Genomic DNA, 27,164 nt, shown 5'->3' with positions numbered 1-27,164 from the left:
AAAAGATTACAAACATTTAGCCTTAAGCTTAAAGATATCTTTACGTGGCAGTGTCAAGTATTGAGCATTGAGTCGATTGAGCATCGTGAGCTTGCTATTTGTCAATTTTAACCACGAGACGAATTTTTAGCGAATAATAAGCTCAAGATGCTCGACGCTTGACCCTATCATAAATGGCATGAGTGCTTTCCATTTGATGACACAAGTCGACACAAGCGTCGATCTATCTTCTTGATATTCAGAAACAAAGATAGAACGACACTTGTGTCATCAAATGAAGAGCATCCCATGTAGGATGGTCCACTCAGCGCTATAAATGCTTTGAAGCGTTTGATTGATCAATCGAAAGAAAGAATTTTATTAATTGACCAATCAAAAAATTCTTCAAAACATACATTTGTAGCATCAAGTGAACCATAGCCGTAATGGCACTTTATGCATGATCTACAATGGGCAGTAACAGTAGTGGATTAAGAAGTAGGCGTAGAAATCGACCAATGATAGTTAATTATCCTTCTCACATTTGACTATGATTTGTTGATTTCTATGCCTACTCCTTAATCCATTACTGCTACTACTCATTGTAGACGACGCATTAGGCATGTTACACAATAGAGTTGTAATTTGTAAGGTGTAAAAAATTAACCAATCATAATCGATTATTTTTGTTATATTTAACTGTGATTGGCCAATTTCTTGGTTAAGCACGGCTTACGAATTGCAACTCTATTGTGTAACAAGCCTTAAGGCCAATATTTTATGTAGCGTACTACAAGACTTTCAAGCCTATTTATTGGCAGGACGAGAATCTCTCTGTTCTACAGCCAATCAATAGGCTTAAAATATTGGGCAATAATGGGCTAATAATGAGCACATTTAGCGGATTCAACAATTGAGTGAGCGCTCGCTGGTGTATTCCTTCAGATTATCCAATTAGTATTTTAAATCTAGAAAAATACATCAATAGCAACGAGCTTAAGTGTTGAAACGCAGTCATTATTTTCTTACAACTGAAGAAGACTCGGTAAAATTTAAATTTTATATTATAGATAAAAAGAAATAAACGTATTTATTATTTATCGTTAAACTGACATTTCTTTCGCACGTTTTTAGTCTTTTGAAAATTTGTAGTATTTTACAGTATTCTTAATTAATTTTCCTAACGGGATCTTTATAAATTGGCTGTATTCCAAATTTACTGCCAGCGCTGAAAATACTTTATGTGTACTATAGATTTTCAGTACTGGCAATCAATTTTGGAACGTAGCCCGCTATAGTAATACTCGACTATCGAATATTGATTATCGAATGCGCATCAATGCGCATGCACCAAAAAGCGGTTCGTCTTAATAACACTGCGTGTTTATAATAGTGTAAAACTAATTAAAATACAAAATTTTTGAGATTATTTATCTAATTTTGTGATATTTATCTAATTTTTTATGAAATATTTATTAATTCTTATGTACATATATTTTTAAATCATTTTGTGACAGTGGTAACAGTTTCATTATATATAACTATATACTGACTTCAGTTAAACAGAAGGTTATATGTGGAAATAATAATTCTTAAATTTTATCCTATTATATTTAATTTTTGTTCCATCGTGATTATTATTATTTTGTACCGCTATATTTGAAATATTTATATATAAATGCTCAAGCTTTCAACTTTGTTCAAAATGATTTCAGATTTATTAATATTCATACATATAGAGGTATATCCATATATAACTAGTAATAAATTATTCAAAACTTAAGATGACACGCCTATTAGTCAGAAGCCCAATGTTAATGTCCCCATTTCCATTTTTCAACAACCATGATCGGTATGATAAGCCTGTAAATACAATAATAAAACCACTAAATGATGAATTAGGTTGGGACAGAGTAAAAAAAATATTTTCTGCTGAGTATGTATCATGTACATATGCATATCTAAATATAAAATCTTCTACTTCAATTGCATAAATAAAATTTGTATTACAATGATTCATGATTATAATTTCATTTTTTAGAGAAAATGGATTTTCCAAAGAACTGCAATCTATCATAAATATAACAGTGTCAGGTTTTGCAGTTGGCTTAGTTATGGGTGGTATGAGTTCAAGTAAAACCACAATAAATAATTTCATCATGAATAACGAAGCAACACGATTCACAAGCCATTTTGATGCAAAAGAAAGTCTTCAACGATTGGTAGTTACAAATTTTTTAAAGAAGGGTGGACGATATGGAACAAGAATTGGGACATTTTGTTTTATCTTTAGGTACATATGTATACTTTTTATGGCCTAAAATTTATGGAAAGTTAAAATGATATTTCCTTTTATAGTTTCATAACAACATGTACATCATCATATCGTGGAAAGGTAGCACTAGAGAATTATATGTTGGGTGGTTCCATAACAGGATTATTATTTAAAATGAATCTGGGGCTTCGAGGAGCGCTTGTTGGCACTGGACTTGGTAGTATATTAGGTGGAATATGTGGTGGTGTATCACTTCTTATTCTTAAGTTATCAGGAACAACCATAGATGAAGTATTAGAAGCACAAAACAATTGGATAAATTCAAGAAAAACGTAAGTAAAATATTATCTATTTTATAATTTAAATATTGAATTTGATATTTCTTACAAGAGACATCTACATTCAATATAAGTATACTGTGTTATATCATTGAATGTATAAGTTATAAAATTATACTGATTTTTTAAATACATTAATATATTTTTAACAATTGTAGGACGAGTGAAATGATGAGAGAACGTATGAGAGAACATATGAGTAGTGAATTATCAGAAATACAAAAATTACACGAAGAAAATAAAAAACTGCACGATAGAATACACGAAAATGATAATAACAAAATAAACTCATAATTATATAAATAAATCTTATATATAGAAAAACATCTGTGAGATCGAAATTTTTATTATCCATTTGTCATTGCCTTAAAGTTTTTATGAGATACGAAACAATTAAACAAAATTTTCTAACGAATATACATATAAATTTTACACATAATTTATCACATAAGTGCGAAGTTTGATGAATCTTTTGTATACACATATATGTAATATATATATACACATATGTGTGTATATATATATATACATATATATAATTGGCTTAGTGATTAAACAATAAAATAAATAATTATATATTTTAAGTATATATTTACAGAATAGGCCAAAATAAATTTATCTTTAATATCTTTTCTTTTAAGTAAAGTAAATGAGAAATAAGAATCATGCATATTTTATAACAATGCGTGCACAAAAATATATTAAAAATCTCTATCCTGCTTTTATTTTAACATTTATAACTTCATAAATAGTCTTTTAATTTTCTTGTCCAGAGGATGCTAACTCTTGAACCTTGGTTATACGCTTAGCACCTCTGTTCGGTGGACCCTTGGGTTTAGCGAATTTTGGCTGATGTAAACTGATTTTTGGATGTAATTCCTCTTGAAAAAACTCTTCGGTAAGTTCCTGTCCAGCAGCTATTTCAAGCTGTGCAATTAAATTGTAAAGAAAAATTATAATATATGTGTAATGTACATCTAATAGAATAAAAATTTACGAAATGAATAATATATATATCAACAGAAGTAGGTAATGTAGTTATATAAGAGATTTACTACTGTAAAAATGGAGAAAATCAGGAAAAAGATAAGTTATATAAACATATGGCTGTAGATCATATAGCAGGCCTATTCTGTAAGTTATAACAAAACATGCCTTTGAATCTTAAAAATAATAACTACATACCATTTTAAGAAGTGTCGCCAAGTCATCCTTAGCAATAGCAATATACATACCTAAGTGGTCCTTACTAATTATATATGTACCTAGTATAAATGTACATATAATACTGAATATAATATAAAAAGAAACACCAAATTGTAAGTTTAAGTTGCATAATGCTTTATTAGATTTCCAGTAATATTCAATATTGGCAAGATATATATACAATTTCCTTGATTTTAATAAGTTATATAGATATAACTGAAAAGTCCAGAGCTAAGATAAAATCGAAGAGTTACAGAATAGGCCTGATATAACACTTAACTAAAGTATATTATTAGGCAATATATATATTGTGGGTCATAATTTAAAAAAATAGAATACGTATGTTTAATTAGTCTTCAGTATGGTACAAGAATTAATTTAAATATATTTATGCAAATATGAGCCAAAAACTGTACTCTTTCCTTTTCTGCTTTAGACATTCTCTCTCTCTCTCTCCCCTCTGTCTTTTTCTCAACTAAACTAGAAAGTTAAATAATTCATTAAAAATAAAGGATATAATAATTAGGATTATAAAAAAATCTATAAAATCATATAAAAATCGCACTAATATAAAAAATATTAACTGTGCATGGAAAGAAAAAAATCCAAGAATTTGGCTCAAATAATTTTCACAGCACAAGTAGACCCAGCTGTTTTATTAATCATTTTTCCGCACGCGTATTTTATGACTAAAACATTCAAAAAGTTTATAAAAAGCTACAAGTGTTAAGAAAATACAGATCACAAAAAATAGAATGCCTCTCATATATTTTGTTGCGGACTATCAAATTGTAGTCCTATCTGCTGTAAATTGCATGTCCACTTAAATATTTGAAAACATTTTCTCTCTGGAGATATTTTATTTAAATAATAAATTATTGTAATAAATATATTAAATAATGCTCTTAATATACCTCGAATAACATAGCTTTTTAAAACTTTAGTAATAATATAAGAATAACAAATAATTACCATTAATCTTGTTTAATAGTTGGAAATATATAATATTTAACACAGCTGATAGGACTCACCAAGATCAGTCTTACATCATACACATATTTGTAAGATCTAATATTTTTAGCATTTACAATAGTGTAGAACATGATATAAAATTTTATATGTAAAATAACTAGTGTTATCACTATCTTGTAGCTGAAATAATAGTGTGCGAAAAAAATATATCCACATTAATGTGGCGTTTGCATATTTATCACTCGTCTAATAACTACGTTATTATCATATTGAAAATATATAGAGAAGTTAGGTAAATGGCTTTAGCTCTTTCTCTTTCCTTCTACCTATTTAGAGCACAAATGGAATTTTTCCTAACTCTCTACTCACATCACATATGGTGTATATAGTTACCACAGATCAATATTAAAAATATTATGTTTATCGAATCTCATATGAACATTTGAATGAGTTTAAAAGCTAAGCCTTCAAATTTCACTCTAAAAATACTTACGACACATATCACTTTTATAAGACTAGGAACTAATTCACAGTACTAGGTACAATATATATATATATTTTTTTAACATATTTTTTAAAGAAAATATATATTTTAGGTATAGAAATCCTGCACATAAAATATATATGTATATATAAAGTTATTAGAATGAAGAGGAACTCTATAAATAGAATATGTTAAGTTCTGTATAAAACTAAATTACATACACATTTCACACAATTGCTATCACATGACATAATACTCATACTAAATATAAAAATTAAAAAGTGAGGCTTAGCTTTCAATGTCAAACAAAATAATTTAATTCAACCTAATTCTCGACACTATTTTTCACATAAATGAATAATTTCATATGTAGGATGAATTAATGAATATATACTATATGTGAAACAATATGAACTATATGGGGTTATCTGTATCATAGGCATGTCACACTTATTATCAATAGATATAATGACGTTTTGCAAAGAACCTTCCACATGATAATTTTGCTTTTAAAATTTAGAAAAATACACCATCTGGTCTACTCTGTTTTGCTACTTAGATTACGTATCACTTTGATAAATTAATTCTAAATGTTGATAAATAACACAGATTAATTTCTTTTGCATGATGCATTACGTTTTCTGCTACTTGTAAATTAACTGTCATAACATATATTTTTATATATATATACATATATATATATATATATATATATATATATATATATATATATATATTTTTAGATAATTGTAATTTGATCTAACATGAAACATTAGAAACCCATTATTTTAACGACATATCCTATGTCAATATCATATTATCACAATTCTGGAATTCATGAAGGAAGATATTTGATGCACAAAACATCATAAACACTTCAATTAGCAAAAAGCAATAATAATGGCAGAGATAAATGCTTTAGGCCAGTTTTAGCTTAAGACACAAGACCGTTTCTGTTTTGATTTTTTCTCTGGTATGGATTGAGTAGGAGCACAAGGTGTCGACGGAGTTGCAGGAGTTATTGCAGCTGAGTCTTTTATGCTTGGAGGATCTTCCAACTTATCTGCCAATTCCTCTCCACTATTAACTTCCAACTAGGATTGCAGTTATATAATACAGAGATGGCAGTTATATATATACAAGAACATACGTGTATCAAGAATATATTCTTTAGTAAATAAATAAATAACAATTGCTTTTCTAAGTATAATAGTATTACACTTAGAAATGCAATGCACACAATTTTATATATGATACAATATTGCAATTACAATTATTATTATAGTATAGAATAATACAAAAGAGAAAAAGATTTCCATTGAGGCATACTAGATTTTAAAAAGAAATTACAGATGAATGCTAGATTTGTATTCAAAATAAATAGTTATAGTCACAAAACACATGCATATGATATTAATTAAATGTTGCATTCTTATTATTTAGAGTATGCCTATTTGATTGAAATATATAATATTTAAACTTAAAACAAGACTGACAAAGAAAAATATTTACATAAAGTAGATCAGAACCAAAGTGAAGTAATTACAGTGAATTGTTAAAATATTCAAAGTACTAACCTTTTTTATTATGGTTACTCCTAGAGACTGGATTAGGTCTAACAGAGGCGCTTTACATGAGGAATATAACATCCTTTCTTTAATACTGCAATTATATCCTGGCATACTATATATGAAAACTGAAAAAAGAAAACAAAATTATTCTTTTGCATGTACATGAAATATTATTTATTGCTTACCTATGCTTTCTGTGTAATCTCCTTCGTGAGTATGCTTGAAATTATAAAGATGATATCTAGCAGCATCAGATGGAACTTTAGTAGGTAATTTATCCAGTGAAACATCGCAAGCTGTGACTAAATGTATCTTTTCTTCCTCCAATTCAATTTTTAATTGAATGTATTCGTGAATTCCTTTACCCAGCTCCGTGATGGCTTGCTTGGCTTCATCTGTTACTGGAAAGGCCACGCCACTCAAAGTCTGATGTCTTGTTTCAACACTATAGTCGGTAGTCGCGGTAGTTTTCTTCAATTCAGCTAATTCTTCTTCCGCTGTTGTCAGTGGTACAGGCGCTGTATCATTTCTCTTATGCTTGTGATAACCATCTAATGTAATATCTTCCGGGACAGTGCCATGTAATTCCTCTTTTATTGAGGCTGTACCAAATTCCTGTTTGAGCGTAGCTTTAGTAGAAGCATAAAGCATTTTCTGTCGTACTGGTGCAGTATCAGGAGACCAAGATATAAATAACCAATCATAACCAGAATCTGGCGATTTTGTATCCAATCTATAAAGGATATAAGCTGGTTGATTTTCCACGATCAATGGCTTGATCATCTTGTCGTAATCATCTTGCCATTTGTTAATTGGCTTCAGACTAGATGCTGGAGTTAGTTCCTCTGGAAAATGAAAAGAATAATTACTAAAGATGCCATGTGCCTGTATTTTGTTCTTCAGAGGATTAATTATGTATCTTGAAATGAGATGAAATTTATTAATAAAATCAATAATTCGCACACTTTGTAACTTTTACTTCGCATCAAGATACACAATTAATCCCCAGATCTTACAGCAAAATAAACACATGTTCTTATAAGATTTCGACAATGCAAATTTTTGCTACAATCCAGAACTTACCATTCTCTATCGAAATTTTTAGTACTCGTATCTTTCCGTCACGGCATTTCGCGAACAACTTCTTCAATGCGTCATTGGCTAAAGTAAATCAAGCATTATTAATAAAAGATTGACAATTGAGATCGAAAAAAATCTGTTATCAATTCACTGCAATTAATCTTCACCGTGGCGAATGCAGTATGCTACGAGCAAAGAAACATAATCACCCTTAATTCCAGTCTGGTGGGACATTATTTCACGAGGAACTCTTGTTGCTGCTTGTCGGAGTTGATCGGAATTCACAAAGTACGTCAACAGTCGCCCACGGTCGCTTACGCGCGTCCGAGAGTTATTTTTTTCTATGTGCCAAAGTTTCGCGAGAGAGGACCACTCGATTGTCAAGTATAATAAAGACCTCTCTCCACGGTGCTAGAACTTGATCCGAATTCTCGCTTCTTAGCAGTTCTCGGATCCAGAAATGTGTAGCCAATCGACGTGCAGTTTTTACGGAAAACCGGCAAGTTGATTGGATATACATTTCTCGAACCGAGTTCTAGCACCGTGGACTGCATGAATACAAGGCTTGATCGGGAACTCACGAAACACTCGACGATAAACAATATAAGCGAACTTTATTTATAAGATTAGAAATATTATAATCATTCTATAATAAGTCATTAGTCATAAATCAGAAGTTAAAAGCTGGAAATTGATCAATCACAGTAGTCAATTTCCAACTTCTAACTTCTGATTTATGACTAATGGCTTATTGTAGAATGCGTGTTAGAATCGTATAGTCGCAAAAAAAGGTTAAATTGAGGAAAACGTTCGACTGTGGTGATACCGGCTTAAGTTTCGCGTGTATGTATGAATTTTGCAGGTTTTATAAATCAAATGATGTATGAATTTTGCAAGTTTTATAAATCAAATAATGTATGAATTTTGAAGGTTTTATAAATCAAATATGAATCTGTAGTTTAATAAGATCCGATAAGAGAAAGAGTGCCCAATCGCGCTTGATAATTATTATTAAGATTTATTTATATCTAAATCTCTTTCATTTGCATATAAATGCTTTATTTAAAATAAATTTTCATGATACGCTACACATATCGCATTATATCGGGCCTATATTACTTATCAATTATTTTTAGAATATAAATTGAAGACTTAATTTAATACTTATCACACCTATTGTGTACTAATAACAAAATTGTTCCTTTTTAAAACCCAACATTGCCGGCGGAAAGTCAAAATTTTTTCTCTACGCGTCTCGGAACGCATCAAGGAACACGATATCTCATCCATGGATCTGCGCAGGCTGTTAGCGGGTAATTACAACAGCTGAATGATAAGGAATATGATAAGAATGAGGAATATAGAGAAGCATCAAGAGAAATTTGAGCAATGTGCCATGCATGGCACACAAATGGCACAGAAATGATTTCGAAATACACGCGTCGCTCAAAATGACACTCTCAGGAGGCCATTGCAGGCCATTGTCACTTAAATCGTCTACGAACAGCTGTCTGCTAATGCTCGCGCTATTGCGCACGCGTGAAATTCGTCTGTCCATCTGGAAGCGGGAGTGACGTATCCTGATTCTCTTGACGGCGGATACAAGGTAGCGAGCAACGAGCAGTCGTGTATTTTGAAGAAGTTTCCACGTTAACCTCTCGACGGAGCTGGATTTCGCCGCACGGGATTCAGTATGCTGGCCCTTATCAATCGGATCTTGGACTGGTTCAAGTCCCTCTTCTGGAAGGAAGAGATGGAACTCACTCTCGTTGGCCTGCAGTACAGTGGAAAGACTACCTTCGTGAATGTCATAGCGGTACGTGAGTCATGAATCTCCTCTGTTTAGAAGAACGTGCGTGAGTCGACCTGTACAAACGTACAAGTCAATATCGACGAGACGCGAGGTTTGCGAAAGCATTCTACGTGTCGCAATGCTTGGTTAGATTCAATAACCCCTTCGAAATAACTCCGTCTCTGTGTTAACGTATACCGTCACCGTATACGCCCTTACGTCAAATGATTTGGCATACGATTGCCGCAACTGAATGTGATAGTCATTGAACTGCGTTGCTGCTTTCGCTTATTTATTCGTCTTTTTCTCCCCGTTTTTCTCTCTTTTTTTTTTTATGGAAATCCGATTGTTCTTGTGAATGTATAATAGAACTTATTGTTTCTGCACTTATAAATGAATTGAAAATTAAATTTGTTTATGCCAAATTGGAATACACTCATTTATAGTACATCATTTTTGTTATAATTAAAATTATATTAAACTAAGTTATAAAATTATATTCAGTCTTTGTATTATCAGAATTATTAATGGTAATTATGCATGTCATTGTACTTAAATATGAACTAACAAAGATAATCTTTCTCTTTTTTGTGTTCAGTCGGGTCAGTTTAGCGAAGATATGATACCAACTGTAGGCTTTAACATGCGCAAAATAACCAAAGGCAATGTCACTATAAAAGTATGGGATATTGGCGGTCAACCAAGGTTTAGATCTATGTGGGAGAGATATTGTAGAGGAGTAAACGCCATAGTTTATATGGTTGATGCAGCTGATTCAGAGAAGATTGAGGCAAGTCGTAATGAATTACACAATTTGTTGGATAAACCACAATTGTCTGGGATACCAGTGTTGGTTCTGGGTAATAAAAGGGATCTACCTCATGCATTGGATGAGAATGGGCTTATAGAAAGAATGTAAGTTTCACACTCAGCTGTGTGTAACATTTTGCAAATGTATAGACATATATATATATATATGTATTTTTTTTTGTTCTAGGAATCTATCTGCGATTCAGGACCGTGAGATCTGTTGCTATAGTATTTCGTGTAAAGAAAAAGACAATATCGATATCACGTTACAATGGCTCATAGCGCATTCAAAAAGTGGAATTCGTTAATACTCTTAAAATCTCCCATTTGTTAGCATCGGCGAGACTTTGATACTGATAACAGTATTGGGATCAATTGTGAAACGATCGCATTGAGCAAACTCTGTTCAAAACTGAAGTCATTATTGTAGAAAATTACTCGAGCTTTAGCTATCTAAGTTGGTTGGTGCGAATATGTCGTGGTAAAATTTAAAAATCATGCTTGTATGCCAAGAATCTGCTCGTGTGAATTATACCATAAGGCATTCATTTCCCGCGAGCACCTTAATAATAAGGAACAATTTTTTATATTTTCGTTTTAGGTAAGTCCAAGAATATATTCCAATACTTAATATAACAATTAAATGTAATTAGTATCTCTGTATTTTCTATAATTACCGCTATTGTGTAAAGCTGAAATAATACCAACATAATCGCAGTTAATTATTGTGATATTATAGTCTAGATGTCGATAATCTGATTTTGTCTTGTACCCTTGAGAGATACCAAACGTTTCATGTATAAATTAGAGAAAATTGTAGCTATTACGAAATACACACGCGCAAAGATATCACTATCAATTAATATACTATAGTATATATACATATACTATATATATGTATATATACATATATATATGTATATATATATATATATACACACACCTCGAAAAACTTTAATAACAAATAAAAACGTATTGCAAACATCATCTTTTTATTTCTTCTTACTTCAAGAATGTGATATTCCTGAGTCAGATGCTACTCTCGTGCGTTTATGTATAAAGAACTGTGACGGGGCATATATTTATCAAATATTTCGCAAAGACAATAGAAAAAAAAACAGTTAATGACAATAACGGTGATATCAATCAAACTAACAAAATTTCGACAAATAGCTTGAAAAGTATTACGAGAAGTATAAATTCTACTATATAAATGGATCAATTCTCTAAAAAAAAATTGGATTGCAGTAGAATAGATTTTATTTACTCTGCAGCGATACGAGAAAGTGTATAAACGCTCACAGATTTTTTTCACGTTATTTATCCTATAAATTGATTTTTTTTCATTCATTTCTATCTACATATAAAGTTTTGTATACGCTTAAATTTCTCTTAATCCAATTTTCTGTGTGGTTTAAATTGCTTCTAATAAAATGTTTCTAAATAACTCGATTCGATTGGCTGTATTCAGTGATATAATTGTCAGTCAGTGATAAAATTGTCACAGAGCTGAACTGCTTTGTATACCGTGTGTATAACATTAAAATTAAATTTTTTAATAATATACTGTATAGGGAGGGGAAGAGATTTTCTAAGTTCAAATTGCTGAAATAAAGTTTCAGCGAAATTGAACTGCACTTATATGACAATATGATATTTCATTTTTTAGTGGTGTTCGTTACAGCCAATTTTTGTTATATTTATTAACTGTACATGACTCACTCTTTTAATAAAGTGGTCACAATATGTATTAAATTGTCGGCAAAAAAATCAATTACATATTACAGCAGAAAAAATCCTCGAGGTCTCGTCAACGATTTGCGGATACATGTACATGATAAAGATAAAAACGATTATCATGTTTCCTATTTTATAATGCATATGTTATAATACAGAATCATGGATGGAATGATACGTTTCCATCTTTCAGGGACAGAAAATATGCTCACATACATACAGTTACATTTACGGTTGAAGTCCAAAGTCAAGTATAGTAGAATACAGAACTGAATATTTTTATACGAAATATTGTAAAGATAATACAGATAAAATATTAAGAAAAAAATTAAATAATTGTAAAAATATAATAGAATAATATTCTTTATAGAGAATTTAAAGATAACACTTTTGTTTCTTTAAAATTCGATTAAGAATACCGTTCTATTATAACTTTGTCTGAAAATTTATATAATAGAATATCTTACAAGACTGGAAAATATTTTACTGATAGATTTTTTAAATGCAAAATTAAAAATCAATGTTTCTATACTGAAGGTTTTTAAGAAGGAATATCTTTAAAAAAAAAATTGATCAAAATATGTAGAATTTTATTATATGTATTAAGTGACCAAATAATATTGATAAACTTTATTTTTCAGTTAATCTCGAGTAAACTTTATCAGAATATGATAAATTATTATAATTAATATTGAGAATTATAATAATTAAGAATCTCTCATATTTCACAAAAAAAAATCAGTTTTACAGCATCTATCTTTTAAATACCTTCCAGTAATGTTGATATTCTACTGATATTACAATCTTTATATTGATTACAATTCGATTTAAAATTAACTCATTAAAGTCTAGTTACAATTTTAGTTATTAGTTTTATTTGGTTTTTAAATACTTTGAAAATAGATAAAATTTCTATACAAAGTTTCCATTTTAAAGTATATTGCTTTGGATTATCCAATGAATAAAGGAGAGTTTCATACAGAAATTACAAGAAACTATAGACTTTAACGAGTTAATCTTTGAAATTTGTTGAACATCTATTGAAACTTTCTGTTTAATCATTATATGTTACATTTGAATATCCATAAAATACATATAATATTTGCATCTATATGCATATATGTATATATGCATTTGTCATAAGCTATATCTACATATATATGCATACATGCCGTTTATTTACATAAATTCAAAAAGGAGATACTATATGCTTTTTCTCCTCATTTTTTTCTTTTACTGAAAAAAAGACGGTGTAACTTTATAAATTCAATTATACATGTATCCGAATAATACTTTACAGTTACAAGTCTATGTCATATTTGCATGAAAAGATACATTTTTCAGATTCCTTATATAATAATGCTATTATTAATAATATCCAAAATTCACTGATTTTGATCCTTTTATGTGTCTATTCAATCTACGTCGTGTATCCGCATTTCGTATACATCTTACACGAAGATATATTGCCACATAATTAATAAGCACTAATAAGTCGATGATAAATTTCCTATTAATACAATCTCTTTTGTTGCGCGTTACGTTCCGCCGAACAAAACAATTAAAAACTTGTTAATTTATAAATTATTATACTAAGTGTCCACATACAGAATTGACGAAAGATGGTTTCATGAACCCTGAACTCTTGATCCTTCCCCGACAAAAACTTCGAGAAGGATTAACATTTTTGTATTTAAAAAACTAAAAAAAATCGACGTCACACATCTCATAAGAAATTACGTTATGCCTACTTTTCGCCAATACCGGAACACTTTCTATACTTGATCTAATCATAATCATTGCACAGAATAATCTTCCTATTTTATACAAGGTGACAAGAGTCTATATTTAAAACTGGATTTAACAATAGCACATTATGGATTATTCTATTATGACTAGTTTTATGCATCACTAGACTTCATTCAAGATTCGTTATATAAGAAAACTCGCAAAGCATTCGTGCTTAAATCAATTTTTTGTCATTATTATGTGCATGAGAAATGTTTAAATATCTGTCACAATTATGTCTTATTCGACATCTTTCTCGTCATATACAGTGGCATTCTATATCTCATCTTGAAATAGATGTGCATATGTATACACATGTCATATGTGTAATATATGTTTATATTATGTGCTACGAGATGCTCGAATAAAGGAACCTGTATTTAGTACATCGTTTGGTACAAATATTATTTGAATGTTTCTATTATAAATGTTTCTCACATGCATACACATTCTTTCGATTCGCATCTACACGCATATACTCATATACGCAGTTTCCCAAATTCTCTGCATATCCTTTCATCTATAGATTCCCTGATAAATTTGGGATGCATCTTTTTTAACAAAAATGTTACTTTTTAACATTTTCAATTTTAAATATTTTTAATAATAATAAAAATGGAAATGTGCAATTTATAACTTTATATATACATATAGAGTAACTTCTAAGACAATAAAATTAATATAATTAATATAATTTAATACAATAATCCTAAATATCTTCAGTTTCCAATTTAAAGTTATTATTTTACTATATACTTATTATATATATGTATATATATATATATATTTACATCCCTGAAGCTGACTTGAGAAAATCCCTGAATTTGTAATTATTTACAGTTCAAGAATTAAAACTCTTTTTTAATTTCAAATTAGTCTAAAGATCTGTAGATGAAAGATAGTACAAGGAAGCTGAGATCATATACATATATATATTTACAGGATGTCTCAAAAGCATTAAGAATTCTTTTAATGACATGTTCTTTAACCAATTCATGAGCGATTAAACAGAAAAAAAAACTTTACAAAAACCAATTTTCAAGAAACCAATGAGTAACAAAACATTCTTCAACTAATTTTAACTAATTCAAGTAGAAAATAATTTTCATAGAATTTTAATTTGAGGCTTAGGGCATCATATCAAAAAGATATAATACAAAAAAATTGCAATAAACGATTATCTTCTTTGTTATATTCTTTTGCTAAAGAAAAATCAATTCTTAAAATTGAACTATTATTAAAAGAACTTTTGATGATTTTGCAATACCTTGTATATATGCGAAAAAAAGATTGCATTTTGTTGGCCTTAATAATATCAAGGAGACTAGTATACCTGGCCCGAATTTTATAATTACTCTAGAGCCATTTCATTAAATTTATCTTTCTCTTGCGATGCTAATATCTATTATTCATGGTTTCTTATATTATCCACAAAACTCGTTATGTTATTATTACGTGATTTATGCTCATTGCAACATAGTAATTCTAAATTACTAACAATTTAAAGTATCATAAATTAAATGAGTATAATTTTAATTAATAAATTATGCAGCACTCATTTCTTTTAAGATATAAAATATTTGTATTATTTTAACAAATAAAATATGTTTCAGTGTACAACAGTAGTTATAATAATTATTATAACAAAAAAAATGTGTTTATATTACTTTGCAGCTACTATTAATAAAATTATATATCTTATAAAAGCTGTCTCTACAGGATTTTTTATAATATGGATGAATTATGTAAATAAGTGCATTTTATATCTCCGTGCAAGAAAAATTCTATTAGATTTAATAATAACATAGAGTTTTTTCTGGTAACATATATAAAACATATTCTATGCATAAATCATGTATGCAAATCCAACAGATATAAAAAAAAGAAAGAAATATATAATATCGTATGTAGAAATACTAAATTTAAAGATACTCTGGACATATTCATACTGTAACATAAATGTAACAAGTGTTATATGAATAAAGAAAAGATATAGTCTTAAAAAAAACGACTATTTCGAATCACCAGATTATTGTACTGCTTGCACACTGAAAGCACGCACTCTCATGTACACTTTTATTTCATTTACTGAAACTTGTTGAGTATATGCCCCAAAAATAAAAGACTTTTTTTGAGGAATTCACTCAAAAAATTCAGCAGGCATTAATTAAAGCGGCATTATTTGAATACGCATTCACAGACAATTACATTTTCGCACGCTAAATGAATAATGTTCTGTATTTTTGTAGATATATAGATATGCATTTTTGCTAAAATTTTCATGTATTCGACGATGTATTTATCAGAAAAATTTCGTATTGCGAGTGCCCCAAATGATATCACATTCTTAAATGGTTGAGCAGTAAAAGCCTTCTCAATCCTAACATAAACAGGCTATTTGTCATTTTGAACATCAAATCTCACGATTCTCTGCTAGCAACCGTTGCATCTGGTATGGGCCAATAACGGCGGCATCTATAATTACAAAAAGTTATCCATAATCACAGAAGGGAAATTATATCATTAGTTACAATTAATTTTACGTAGTGGGATATCGAGATAAGGGAGTAATATATTTAAATTCCCGACTATAAATTGTTTATACAAGTCAGATATATATATATATATATATATATGCAAACATATTCACCTAGCATTGTTTTCTGCTATGTGAGGTGGCAACGATGTAGGCGGTGGTGGTGGTTGACGAGAAGAAGATTTTGGCGGTCCACTGCTGTTAGAATCACTTTCACTGCTCTCTTCGGATTTTTTACCAGGCTCCCGTAAAAGATGCGAAGGTACTCCTCTGGGAGAAAGTCTCAATACTTCAGATTGCGGTCTCGTTCTGTGTTGCGGTCTTTGGAACTGCAGATTCAGCTGACTAGCGTCTGTCACATATTTTTCACTTTGTCTTCGGCGGCGCAAAGCGGGCGTACATCCAGTTAAATTTTCGTCTTCGGCAGAGCTGGCTGAAGTTAAAGGTGACATGATTGGTCTAGCGTCAGATAATGCTATGCGACGGCAATGTGCTGGCGCTTCCATATGTGCTGTCAATGGTTTACCTCTGACAGCTAAAATTTGCGAACGTTAGTACGAAGAGGAACTAGTATGTAGAAATTAATTTCACGTATACATTTTCTTATTTTTTAAATACAAGTCATAGTCTTAAAGACTAATGCTATTTTATTTCAAATATATTTTAATGCAAAAATATTTTTATGCAAGGGTTAAATTCTTTTGTAGGATATTGAAAACTCATGCACATTTTACTATTACATAATATTTTATATATATAGTTAAGAAATTTTAATATTTCTTACTTTGACAACACGAAATAGTTTGTAGAAGACTTATTCACACGATGTGTGTGATCGATATAAAACAAATTTTTTTGAAGGAGTAACATTTGAAAAGTAATTTCCTATTGTAATTGTTTTCTCTACGCAATTGTTTCAAAATATAACAATAAATTTTTGTATTATATTAGAGTTATATTACATTTCATAAGTTTTCTCTAATAGTAACAATAATACAATGTAAATAAATAATCTTTAAAATTATTAAAACACCATATAGTAATAAATTAAAGCGTTCAAAGCGTAGCTTTTTCAGTATCTTCAATGATACGTTGCTTTCTTTACAAAATTTCTAAGAACAATATATATCTTGTCAATTTTTATCATAATTTTGCATGTCATAAATAACAAATATAGGTATAAATATTATATATCGACATTATTAAAGAATTTTCTATATTATATTAGTTTTACTAACTATTTTCTTTTTCCTTAGTTGCGGTCGCGGGCACGGGTTTTTCTATATCACTTCCAGTTCCCGCCTTGGTATTCGGAGTGTTAGTTTCGGGCGTCGATTCAGATAGTGAACACCTTGGACTTTTAACAGGAACTGGTATTTTACTATGAGCGATGTACGTCCTACTAGATGTTTCCTTCTCTTTATTGTCCTTATTATCACGAAGCGGTACTGCGTTTTGCACAGTAGTCGAGGCAGTAGTGACATTGATCGATTCCTTTTGCAAACTCGCGTTCGCAGTTGGTCGATTCTCAGTAGCGTCGTAATATATCGATGGTTCTTCCGGTCCTGGATTAGGACTAGCTGGACTACCTGCCGTGCCGTTCGTTAATTTTTCTACAAATTCAGATAATGCAAATATTCGCATTATAAGTGCAAAATGGATTGTGACTGACTAACACACTAACTCACTAATTGATAACAGATTTGTAAAAAAAATAATCGCACGTACTTTGTAATGGTTCCCTATCAGCACTAGTTTGCACAATTGTAGCACCACCAGTTGCATCTACCACTCTGATTTCCAATCTACCCGCTACTGCTTCTTCCTCTTCTTCTCCTCTAGGAGTGTTAATCGTTGCATCAAAAGGAGAGAAAGCTACTGCAGGTAGACTAGATCTTCTGACTGGTATGGTCTGTTTTGGCTCATCATATCGAGTGGCAATATTCCTCATAACATCAACCTCATATAGCAAATCATCAAATGCTGCTTGCTGAACCTATTACCATCGAGAAATTTAAATAAGTCTGTGCAAAGAAGATCAGTAGTGAGCCACCCACAGAACATGGTACGAACCAATGGAGCTTCGAGATAAGCTCGAACATGTGGAGCTAAAACTGGAACACTCCAAGCTCGCGGAAGTGCACCTTGTAATTCCGGATACTTTTCGATACCCGCGATATTTAAACATCTATGCGGTACCGCTGGTTTCGGAGAATCTTCGCTTATTTTAGACAGTGCTGTGGGCATTAAAGACTGCTGTTGACACACATTTGAGGCATTTGATTGAGCTGCGTTAGATTTTGTATCCAATTGCTGTGAGCCCTCGACGATACCTGTGGACTGCATGTATAAACTTGTTTAAATTTCGAGCATTATTTGAGCATTTTCATACAAACACATCCACATATCCCTACTAATCTAATCTTTTTATTGTAATAAGCAAGAATTTTTACTTGTGGCGGTATGGATGGGGCATTTGTCCCTTTATGCTCAGGACTCTGCAAATTTTCCCCTTTCCACTCATTATCAGTCTCTTCAGAATCATCAAATTGTGATTTCCATTGTGAAGCCAAAGTCAATCCTCCGCCGCCTTTGGTCACTTGCTGCAGGGCGGATACATTGTCGTCGTCTATTTGTGCAAATTGCGTAATAGAACAATCACGTACCGCCGACCGTCCGCTTCTTACTTGTTGTCGGCTGTCTGCTCTTCTTCTAGGTTCTCTTCTGAGAGGTTCTCTTTGTTCAGTTACCTAAAAATATCGAAATTTGCATAACTATTGTAATCTCTTTTACGTTAAATATAAATTGCGTACTCACCGGACTTTGATTTCCAATGTATTTAGTATTAGTTACATCGTAAGAGCAATAGGAAGCATCAACTTCCGTCTGTATACGAGGACTTGGTAATTCACCGGATGTTCCTTCGGGTGTAGCGATGCGCAAACGAGCGAGAGTAGCGGGTAATGTAGCACCGCTTGCTGATTTTCTAAGTGGCGCTGTTGCATTGGTTACTGTTTTAAGGCGAGGAACCTCGGATGCCGAACGTGCGGAAGCCATCAACGCGTCTCCTTCGTTATCTACCTGCTTTTCTACTGGCGTAGGAACTTGAGATTCTACTGCCATCGAAACTGCACGTCGTTTTTTGGGAGATCCTATGTGATAAACGATAATTACTATGTAATAAAGATAAAACAAACATTACGATATAGGTAAACTATACAAACCTTGGGTTGGCAAAGGTGGTATAGTCTGTTGTGCAACTTGTTGATGCGTATTATCCGTCGTTGGTATTGTGGCATTGCAATTTTTATCCCTACCATGATTGCTAATAGCTGCTGCAAATGGCACTGGAGAACCTTCTATTCCACGTTGTCTGTTTCTTCTAAATATACTTTCATAATCCAATTGTGCCTATGACAAATAAATGTACACAATAAGAAATGGATCTTAGGATAATAAAAAAATTAAAAATTGTTTAAAAATATAACAAGTATATAAATGCTGTCTTAATAAGATTTAAGATAAATAAGATAAAGATATTTATAGTTTTTTTTATTTCTTACATCTAACTCTTTTCTGTTATCCGGTTCCACGTTCTCTTGATTATTTGTATCTACATTCGTAGTCGGAGGCTGATTGAGGGTAGTAGCTGTAGTAAGAGGGGGTGGTACAGCTACTGTAGGTAATGATCTAGTAGTTGATAAACTTTCATTAGCTATTAATGGCCTTTCCCAATCGTAGGGATCATTTGGTTTTACACCTCTACGTTTCATACATCGTTCAAAGAGACCAGCTAACATACCATAATCTGGTTTATCTGCATATTCCAAACTCTACGAAAGAATTACGAGTGTTTCGTTATTACAAAGGTAAACATTTATCGTGCAAGTTCAAATCATATCGGAGATTACCTGAATGTGTTCTAAAAAAACTCGTAGATCAGATGGGAGATGTTTTAAAAGTAATCGATGATCGTATTTCTCTTTCATGAGACCCACCTATATAGGATATTATGAACTTTAATAACGCTTCTCTAATTTTATATACATAAATATGTATGTATGTGCGTGGTGTGTATAAATAAATATATAGATAAAACTAAATCTGTATCTTATATGAAAATTTCAGACTTACTTGTTCTTTATCTTTTATTTTTCGCCAAGGCAATTGTCCATTAACGAATTCGACTAGCATATAAAACAGTGACCATAAATCATCGTGTCGGCCCATCTCTTTATTTTTATGTGCATTGACTGACGCATATCGGACGGTTCCTCTAAATCCTGCGGCAGCACGAGGCGGTCGCACTTCTCCTGTACTGGTAGTAAATTGTCGAGCTAGACCAAAATCTAACATATATACTAGTCTGGAGTTGTAAGGATGGCGACCAATTGAAAAATTCGACTGTAAGATAGAACATTAATATTTAAAAAATAGTACAATTTTAATATGTATGATTCAGTAAAAGCATAGATGATTTTGTATGTAACTAACAATATGTAAAACCATACTTACAGGTTTAATATCTCTATGCAAAAATCCCACTTGATGAATACTTTCTATAGCTTTTAAAATTTGAAGACCAAGACGTAACGTAGTAGAAAGTGAAAAAGCTCCTCGCGGTTGTGCCCTGCGCAATTCAGCTAAATTCTTTCCTTGCAATTGCATTACAACATAATTAAATCGATCGTTACGTCCACAGCCAATAAAACGACAAACATGATCTTTACCTAAAGCAGTAAATTTTTTAAATATAACAATCCAGAAATAAGGAACTTGACTCGACTTTATGAATATAAATATCTCTTTAATGGAAAAGAGACTTTGTACTAACCCTGTAATTTTTTTAATACAGCTACCTCCATCTTTAAGACTTGTTTCGGCTGCCGTGCAGATTCAACTTTAAGGGCAACTTGTTCCTTCGTCATTAAATCAAGACCTTCGTAAATTTCACCAAATCCACCTCCACCTATTTTTCTCACCTGTATATTAAAAATACATGTATTTTTTTGTTTTTATATATTATATTTAGTTTAGAATTGCTTCAAACAGCAAATTACATCGATATAAAAAAAATATATTGTCTCCTTTGATGTAAAAGTATCTCTTTAAATGACTTATTTTGTTAATAGTAAATAACAAATTTCTTAAAGCACACACATGAGAATAATAAAAAGCTTACAACTTTCCAACGCTCTTTGACCACATGGCCAGGCTGCAGCAGGTCTTCGCTCGTCATAGTTATATTATTATTTTGATCCGTGCTTTCGTCGCCTACATTCCTCAACGCCAAATCTTCGGTATGATTTGCAGGCCTGAAACGCAAGTGACAGATTACGTGATAAATATATAAGAACACAACGCAGCGCTGGTCACCGCTGATCACCGCTGGTCACCGCGCCGACGACGTAAGCTGTCAATGCAAAACGCATCTCGAGAATACGAATACGATTTTAACCTGAAGTGACAAAATTGGTCGATACGCGCCCTGTGCTAGGCAGCCATGATTGCGTGCGAGAGAAAAGTGTTGCTGGCTCGGTTTCTTATTATTCGGTCCTGAAGCGAACCTCCATATCAAGTGATCCTTCGATCGCTCGCAACTTGGCTCTTTCTTTTTCTCCCTCTCTCTCTCTCTCTCTTTCTCTCTTTCTTATTCCTCTCGTTCGGCTTAACGATCGTTACTTTGCCAGCGTGATGATTCGACTCGCCGACTAACGGATGTCACGGAAATCAATTGAGGCTGTCGGGCACGTACGATTCTTTTTCGCAATTTCGTTGTTGACTGGCGGTGCCGAAGAGTCGACGGGCGCGGGCGACCATCGTTGGCGATCGACGGTGGATCGACGTGAGGCGCGACATAAAAAGCGAGCTTCTTCGCCGCCTACGACCAATTAATAGTCGCGTCACGGCGCGATAGGACGTTCGCCGTGGAAATGAACGATGACGAACGCGGTTTTTGCCTGTTTTCACACTTCCGATCCAAATATATATATATATATACATATATATACACAATAGTACTTTATTTTTACTAACAATGTCGTCTGCTAGAAACACCGCGCTGACGGCGGTCGGCGGTCGGCGCGGCGCGGTGCGACGTCGACGTTACTCGTTGTGCGTGACGTACTCTCTCGATGGACGGCCGTCGCACAACGCGCGCGCACAATTTGCTTCACAATGCTCTCGCTGCCATCCTTCTGCTGGCCGGAATGTCGTCCGCGCAACGCTCTCGGATTGCCGCGTAGCCGATCACTCGCTCCAATTCGCTCGTGGTGCGGCTGCTGTAAAAGTTGCCGTCAAATGCCAGCGAGACGGCCATCTTTCAATTTCACACCACACGAGAGTCGTAGTGCGCGAAACCGCCGGCAGATACCGCGCGCTGCACCACGATCGATGCGATGCACACTCGTGAGTGCCGTGCCCCTCTCTCTCTCTCTCTCTCTCTCTCCCCTCTCGCTCTCGCTAGTTCTCGTTTCCTCGTCCTTTTCTCTTTCACGCCCGCGCCCATTCGCGCCCACTACTCGCGCTAACTGGCGCCGCTCCTCAGCGTCCTTCTCCGTCCCTTTATTATTCGGATTTATTATCTCTCGTAGATCTTTCGCGTAGATCTCCTTTACCGCGTCGAAAGTTCTGTATGGTCAAGTAAACTGAAGTAAACGTATCGGCGCGACAACCTTTCCTTTCGGCTCTGGCGCTGCATAATACGACTATTGTGGAAAAGAAGATCCGCTAGAGAGAGAAAGAGAAAGAGAGAGAGAGAGAGAGAGAGACTCATTGCTTATTCCTGCAATTTGCAATAATTGCAATTTACGTGGGTAGACATTACAAATCGAGACTCGAGTTCCATCGAGTTCGTAATGCAGCCAACTTCTCATGAATCATCAATCGCGTCGAGCATAATTACATTATTCTTTTACGAACACTCGGTTATTTATAATCGAGCCGTATTAGGCTGCAAGCTTCAGAAGCGCTTATTAAATTCGTAAGAATTGGCCGCAAGTCACGAGTAGAGTTCGCACACGGCACATTCTTCCGCATCAACTGTTGACTTATTTTAAGAAGAACGGCAATTTTTTGTGACAGCTGGACAGTAGACGAGCGCAAATACACGGTATGATACTCCGCCTACACATATACATATATATATATACACGTAACTAAATTCTAATTAAAGATTCGATTGCCCGTTATTGTGAATTTAACGAAAGGTAAGATCTATAGCTATTAATTACAGCAGAATAATTAGGGAAAATACTCTCGCTATTTTTTTTCATATAATTATACTTTTAATTCGCAAACATTAATTTTGCAGTCTCCCGTCACAATTATACGGATCGAATTTGAAAAAAAAAAAACATTTTGCCATTGGCGATATCCTTCGGTTATATTTAAGGTGTAAAGCGCTTATAAAATTTTGACCGCTCTCTCTCTCGCGGCTCCCTTTGCTAGAGGGCATAATTTAAGTTTAAACGTCTATTTTTAAACGGCCCCACTCGGCATATAATACACTCGTCCACCGAGCAGCATCTTCCTCCTCGCCAGGCAACTTTTCCAACTTGTTTCCATTTTTCTCTCACTCCGTTTTCTTATTCCGCACGGACCAATTATGAGCCGACGTTGCAAACATCTGCGCGTAAATAAGAATAGCCTGGAACGCGAAATCTTTGATTTTCGTTCTATCTAAATAACCAAGGCGATATTCATTACCATTATCTATTTACTTGAATTACATACGTACGAATATCGCGATAATCCGTAAGTCCACACGTAAATTATTATGCATAGCACGATTTGTTATCGGATAATGGCAACACGATTTAAAAAATATATGGGGCAACGAGATTATTTAAAGAAACTTTAATAAGACATATACAACCTCCCGGTACTAAAATAGGCAGTAATTATATCGTTATATAATTACGCATTCAAAGTTATTGCCGCCACCTATTTTATTATTTCTTAATTATCCGCGCTTTATATCGATGATGTTGGATTTATCGAACTATTTCAATTTTCAAATAAATAATTCTAAATTGAAGAATTAAACGCGAACGTTTTTGAAATTGTACTAAACTACGAAAATAAAAATATGAAAAAAGCACGAGAGTCCTGATTAAATTATTTATATTTCTCGTTCTCAGACGAAATTGATTAAGCGAAGAGAGATGAAAGAAACAGCTTCCGAGTTTCAGGAATAGCCATGCGTGAATTTTCGATCTGCGCTGAAAGCGAGAAATTTGCGTTATTCTCTCTATTTATAAGATAAGTGTTAAATCCAGACATCTCTCTTAGTTATGATTATACATCATATATTCGGGAAGTATTCCAAAACGGTTAAGTTTAACGCTCTGGCAAAGATTTGTAACTTATTTGTTCGAAATGTATATTGAACAGAAAATTAAGCGTATAACGCTTGCCACAGACATCGTAATTCTTCATTGCACCAAACGGTAACGCACGGATCATACGCTTCAGTTAGCGTCTCTAAAAGCATTTGCAAAAAGCAAAATTACACAGTGAAGTTAGATTCAATCTATAGCATCGCGATACAATCACTTGGCGCGACATTCGGCACCGCGTTAATTAATCGGCATGCATTTATATACATACGTACCATTTCATGATCTTGATGGAAACAAACGGGATTGAAGTAACGTGAGCAGTAAACGCGATAATTCGTGGATCGGATCGATATATATATATATATATATGTCGAAGCGATTAATCGATATACGTCGCGTCGAAACACCGGACGCGGAAAGAATTAATTAAGGTAAAAACCACGCGGGACCGAATCTCGAGATTTCCGCACGTGTTGCGAGCAGTTTTTAATGTCGAACCGGCCGCGGCGCGGGACGGCGTGGCGGCAAGGTAGATTCACCTCGACTTTCGACGACGACGACGACGACCGAGCCGGACTCGAGTCATAACAGCGCTTCGCTCTTTGGCATCGAAGCTGAGCGGAGCCGCGACGCGGTCGGCGGTGGCGGCAGCGCGACCGCGAAATCGTCCCCTTCGGCCTCTGCTTCACTCTACCTGCTTCTTCTTGTATCGCCGTCAACCCCCTCTCGAGAAGCGAGCGAATCTCCACAAAAGAGCGAGATTCCTGCCACGCGACGGATTTCTTTGTGACAATTCATACACGGCACGATACAGATCGAATATAGCGAACTCTCGTCTTCTCGCTCATCTCTTCGCTCCGATCGAGTTTTATGAGTATTCGAGCTTTGTCGATTCTCTCTCTTTCTCTCTCTGTTTTTCATCTCATTATTCTTTAATATTTGCACTACAAACTGTATTTATTATTGATTTAAGTGAATCTTTTGTTAAGGTATTTCTTCACTTCTTTCTTTTGGAATAGATTTTAACTATTTCCAAAAAAATGTGTTTACAAGTATAACATATACATATTATATGTTTATATTCTGATAATTTCTTAAAATTAAAATTAATTTTTTACACAGTATATCCTATATAATACGTTCTTAATACTTAAAATTTATTTTATATAATGCAGCGAAATCTTCTTTCGAAAGAAGTCTTTAAAAAAATTCTCTTTGTGTTCTCTTGTGATTTTTCCTCGTTTAAGATAGAATGATAAACGAGCCTCCAAAAATAAAATTTCATGTCTTACGAATCACATTTGGTACTCTATCTGTACTCACCTTACAGTCGAAACTTCGTAGGTATTACTGTCGGTAAAATCGCTGTTTGTTAAACGATGGAGAAAACAATTTTTACATTTTTATCGCTGCATCATCCAAATCGGGATTAATGATATTTAGATTTTAGAAAAAAAAAACTAGGTTTTTGTGTGATTTTCATTAACAAAACGAGAGAATTTAATAATATCTGTTTATTATTAATGTTATATTATTATTACTTTTATACATATTTGATATTGGCCATCAACAAATATGTTACAATTTTTTATTTCCCCCACCCCTAGTGTTTTTATTCGTTTGTCCAAAAACTAACGTGATATATTTTCATAATAATAGCAATAATAATAATAATAATAATAATAATAATAATAATATAATAATATAATAATAATACATAATAATTCATAGTCATTGCGTGTGACATGTGACTACCAGTAATAATCACATACCGCCCTAAATTATTATACATCGTCGTTCTCTCCAATCGCTCCGTACTAAAACGACGTGCGTATCGGAACAACGCGCGATAGGTAGATAAACACATCGCGTAAATCGATATTCAACAAATAAGACTCAAATAAAACAATGTTTTACAAAGAACATACACATGCATACTCGACGCGATGAATCGTGATGAAAAATTAATCGCTTGGCGCGCGTACAGATTCGCAAAATCTCATGCTGCGTCACGCGCGCTATCCTCTTCTCTTCTTCTTCTCTTCTTCTTTTTTTTTTTCAAACAAAAATTACGCAAATAAATATGTGCTAGCGTGCCGCGCTTTTAACTTTGTATTATGTCTACGAAACTATCATGTATCCGCAAGAACAAAAATTTTATCTCGAATGATCGACGATTGTTAAAAAGTATATATGTGTGTGTGTGTGTGTGTGTGTGTGTGTGTGTGTGTGTGTGTGTGTATTTGTGTGTATG

The 27,164-nt window shown here is 32.9% G+C and overlaps 4 protein-coding genes across 8 annotated transcripts; 2 read left to right on the top strand and 2 right to left on the bottom strand.

The window, feature by feature from the left end:
- Positions 1–1,471: 1,471 nt before the first annotated feature.
- LOC108756417 (RPII140-upstream gene protein) lies at positions 1,472–2,874 on the top strand (the record flags this gene model as incomplete). Its single annotated transcript, XM_018500189.1, has 5 exons — positions 1,472–1,548; positions 1,695–1,915; positions 2,021–2,272; positions 2,338–2,586; positions 2,751–2,874. Coding segments are annotated over exons 2-5 (777 nt in total), but the record flags the coding sequence as incomplete, so codon positions are not given.
- Positions 2,875–3,312: 438 nt separating this feature from the next.
- On the bottom strand, positions 3,313–8,450 carry LOC108756484 (twinfilin). 2 transcript variants are annotated; one of them, XM_018500342.1, is made up of 5 exons: positions 8,115–8,450; positions 7,909–7,986; positions 7,011–7,670; positions 6,832–6,950; positions 3,313–3,519 (listed from the first exon to the last, which is right to left on the bottom strand). In XM_018500342.1, exons 1-5 carry the CDS (start codon positions 8,137–8,139, stop codon positions 3,349–3,351), a joined length of 1,053 nt encoding a protein of 350 aa, XP_018355844.1. In that variant the 5' UTR covers positions 8,140–8,450; the 3' UTR covers positions 3,313–3,348. The 2 variants fall into 2 exon arrangements, with proteins under 2 accessions (XP_018355844.1, XP_018355845.1); XM_018500343.1 differs by lacking the exon at positions 3,313–3,519 and adding an exon at positions 6,163–6,348.
- A 1,072-nt stretch (positions 8,451–9,522) lies between these two features.
- Positions 9,523–11,425, top strand: LOC108756485 (ADP-ribosylation factor-like protein 8B-A). The gene is made up of 3 exons (XM_018500344.1): positions 9,523–9,721; positions 10,296–10,612; positions 10,695–11,425. Exons 1-3 carry the CDS (start codon positions 9,599–9,601, stop codon positions 10,813–10,815), a joined length of 561 nt encoding a protein of 186 aa, XP_018355846.1. The 5' UTR covers positions 9,523–9,598; the 3' UTR covers positions 10,816–11,425.
- A 4,637-nt stretch (positions 11,426–16,062) lies between these two features.
- On the bottom strand, positions 16,063–25,516 carry LOC108756449. Of its 4 annotated transcripts, none has more exons than XM_018500270.1 (15): positions 25,183–25,516; positions 21,751–21,883; positions 21,403–21,550; positions 21,084–21,298; positions 20,703–20,972; positions 20,480–20,566; positions 20,132–20,401; positions 19,793–19,979; positions 19,386–19,720; positions 19,022–19,318; positions 18,642–18,908; positions 18,297–18,564; positions 17,807–18,181; positions 16,683–17,103; positions 16,063–16,507 (listed from the first exon to the last, which is right to left on the bottom strand). In XM_018500270.1, exons 1-15 carry the CDS (start codon positions 25,188–25,190, stop codon positions 16,453–16,455), a joined length of 3,336 nt encoding a protein of 1,111 aa, XP_018355772.1. In that variant the 5' UTR covers positions 25,191–25,516; the 3' UTR covers positions 16,063–16,452. The 4 variants fall into 4 exon arrangements, with proteins under 4 accessions (XP_018355772.1, XP_018355775.1, XP_018355774.1 ...); XM_018500273.1 differs by having other exon boundaries at positions 16,683–17,001; positions 25,183–25,515; XM_018500272.1 differs by lacking the exon at positions 25,183–25,516 and adding an exon at positions 22,605–22,953.
- Between the last annotated feature and the right edge of the window lie 1,648 nt (positions 25,517–27,164).

This window comes from Trachymyrmex septentrionalis, unplaced genomic scaffold (assembly GCF_001594115.1).
Source record: "Trachymyrmex septentrionalis isolate Tsep2-gDNA-1 unplaced genomic scaffold, Tsep1.0 scaffold127, whole genome shotgun sequence".
NCBI lineage: Eukaryota > Metazoa > Arthropoda > Insecta > Hymenoptera > Formicidae > Trachymyrmex > Trachymyrmex septentrionalis.
Note: the sequence above shows the minus strand (reverse complement) of the source record. Positions and strands in the feature narration are given on the sequence as shown.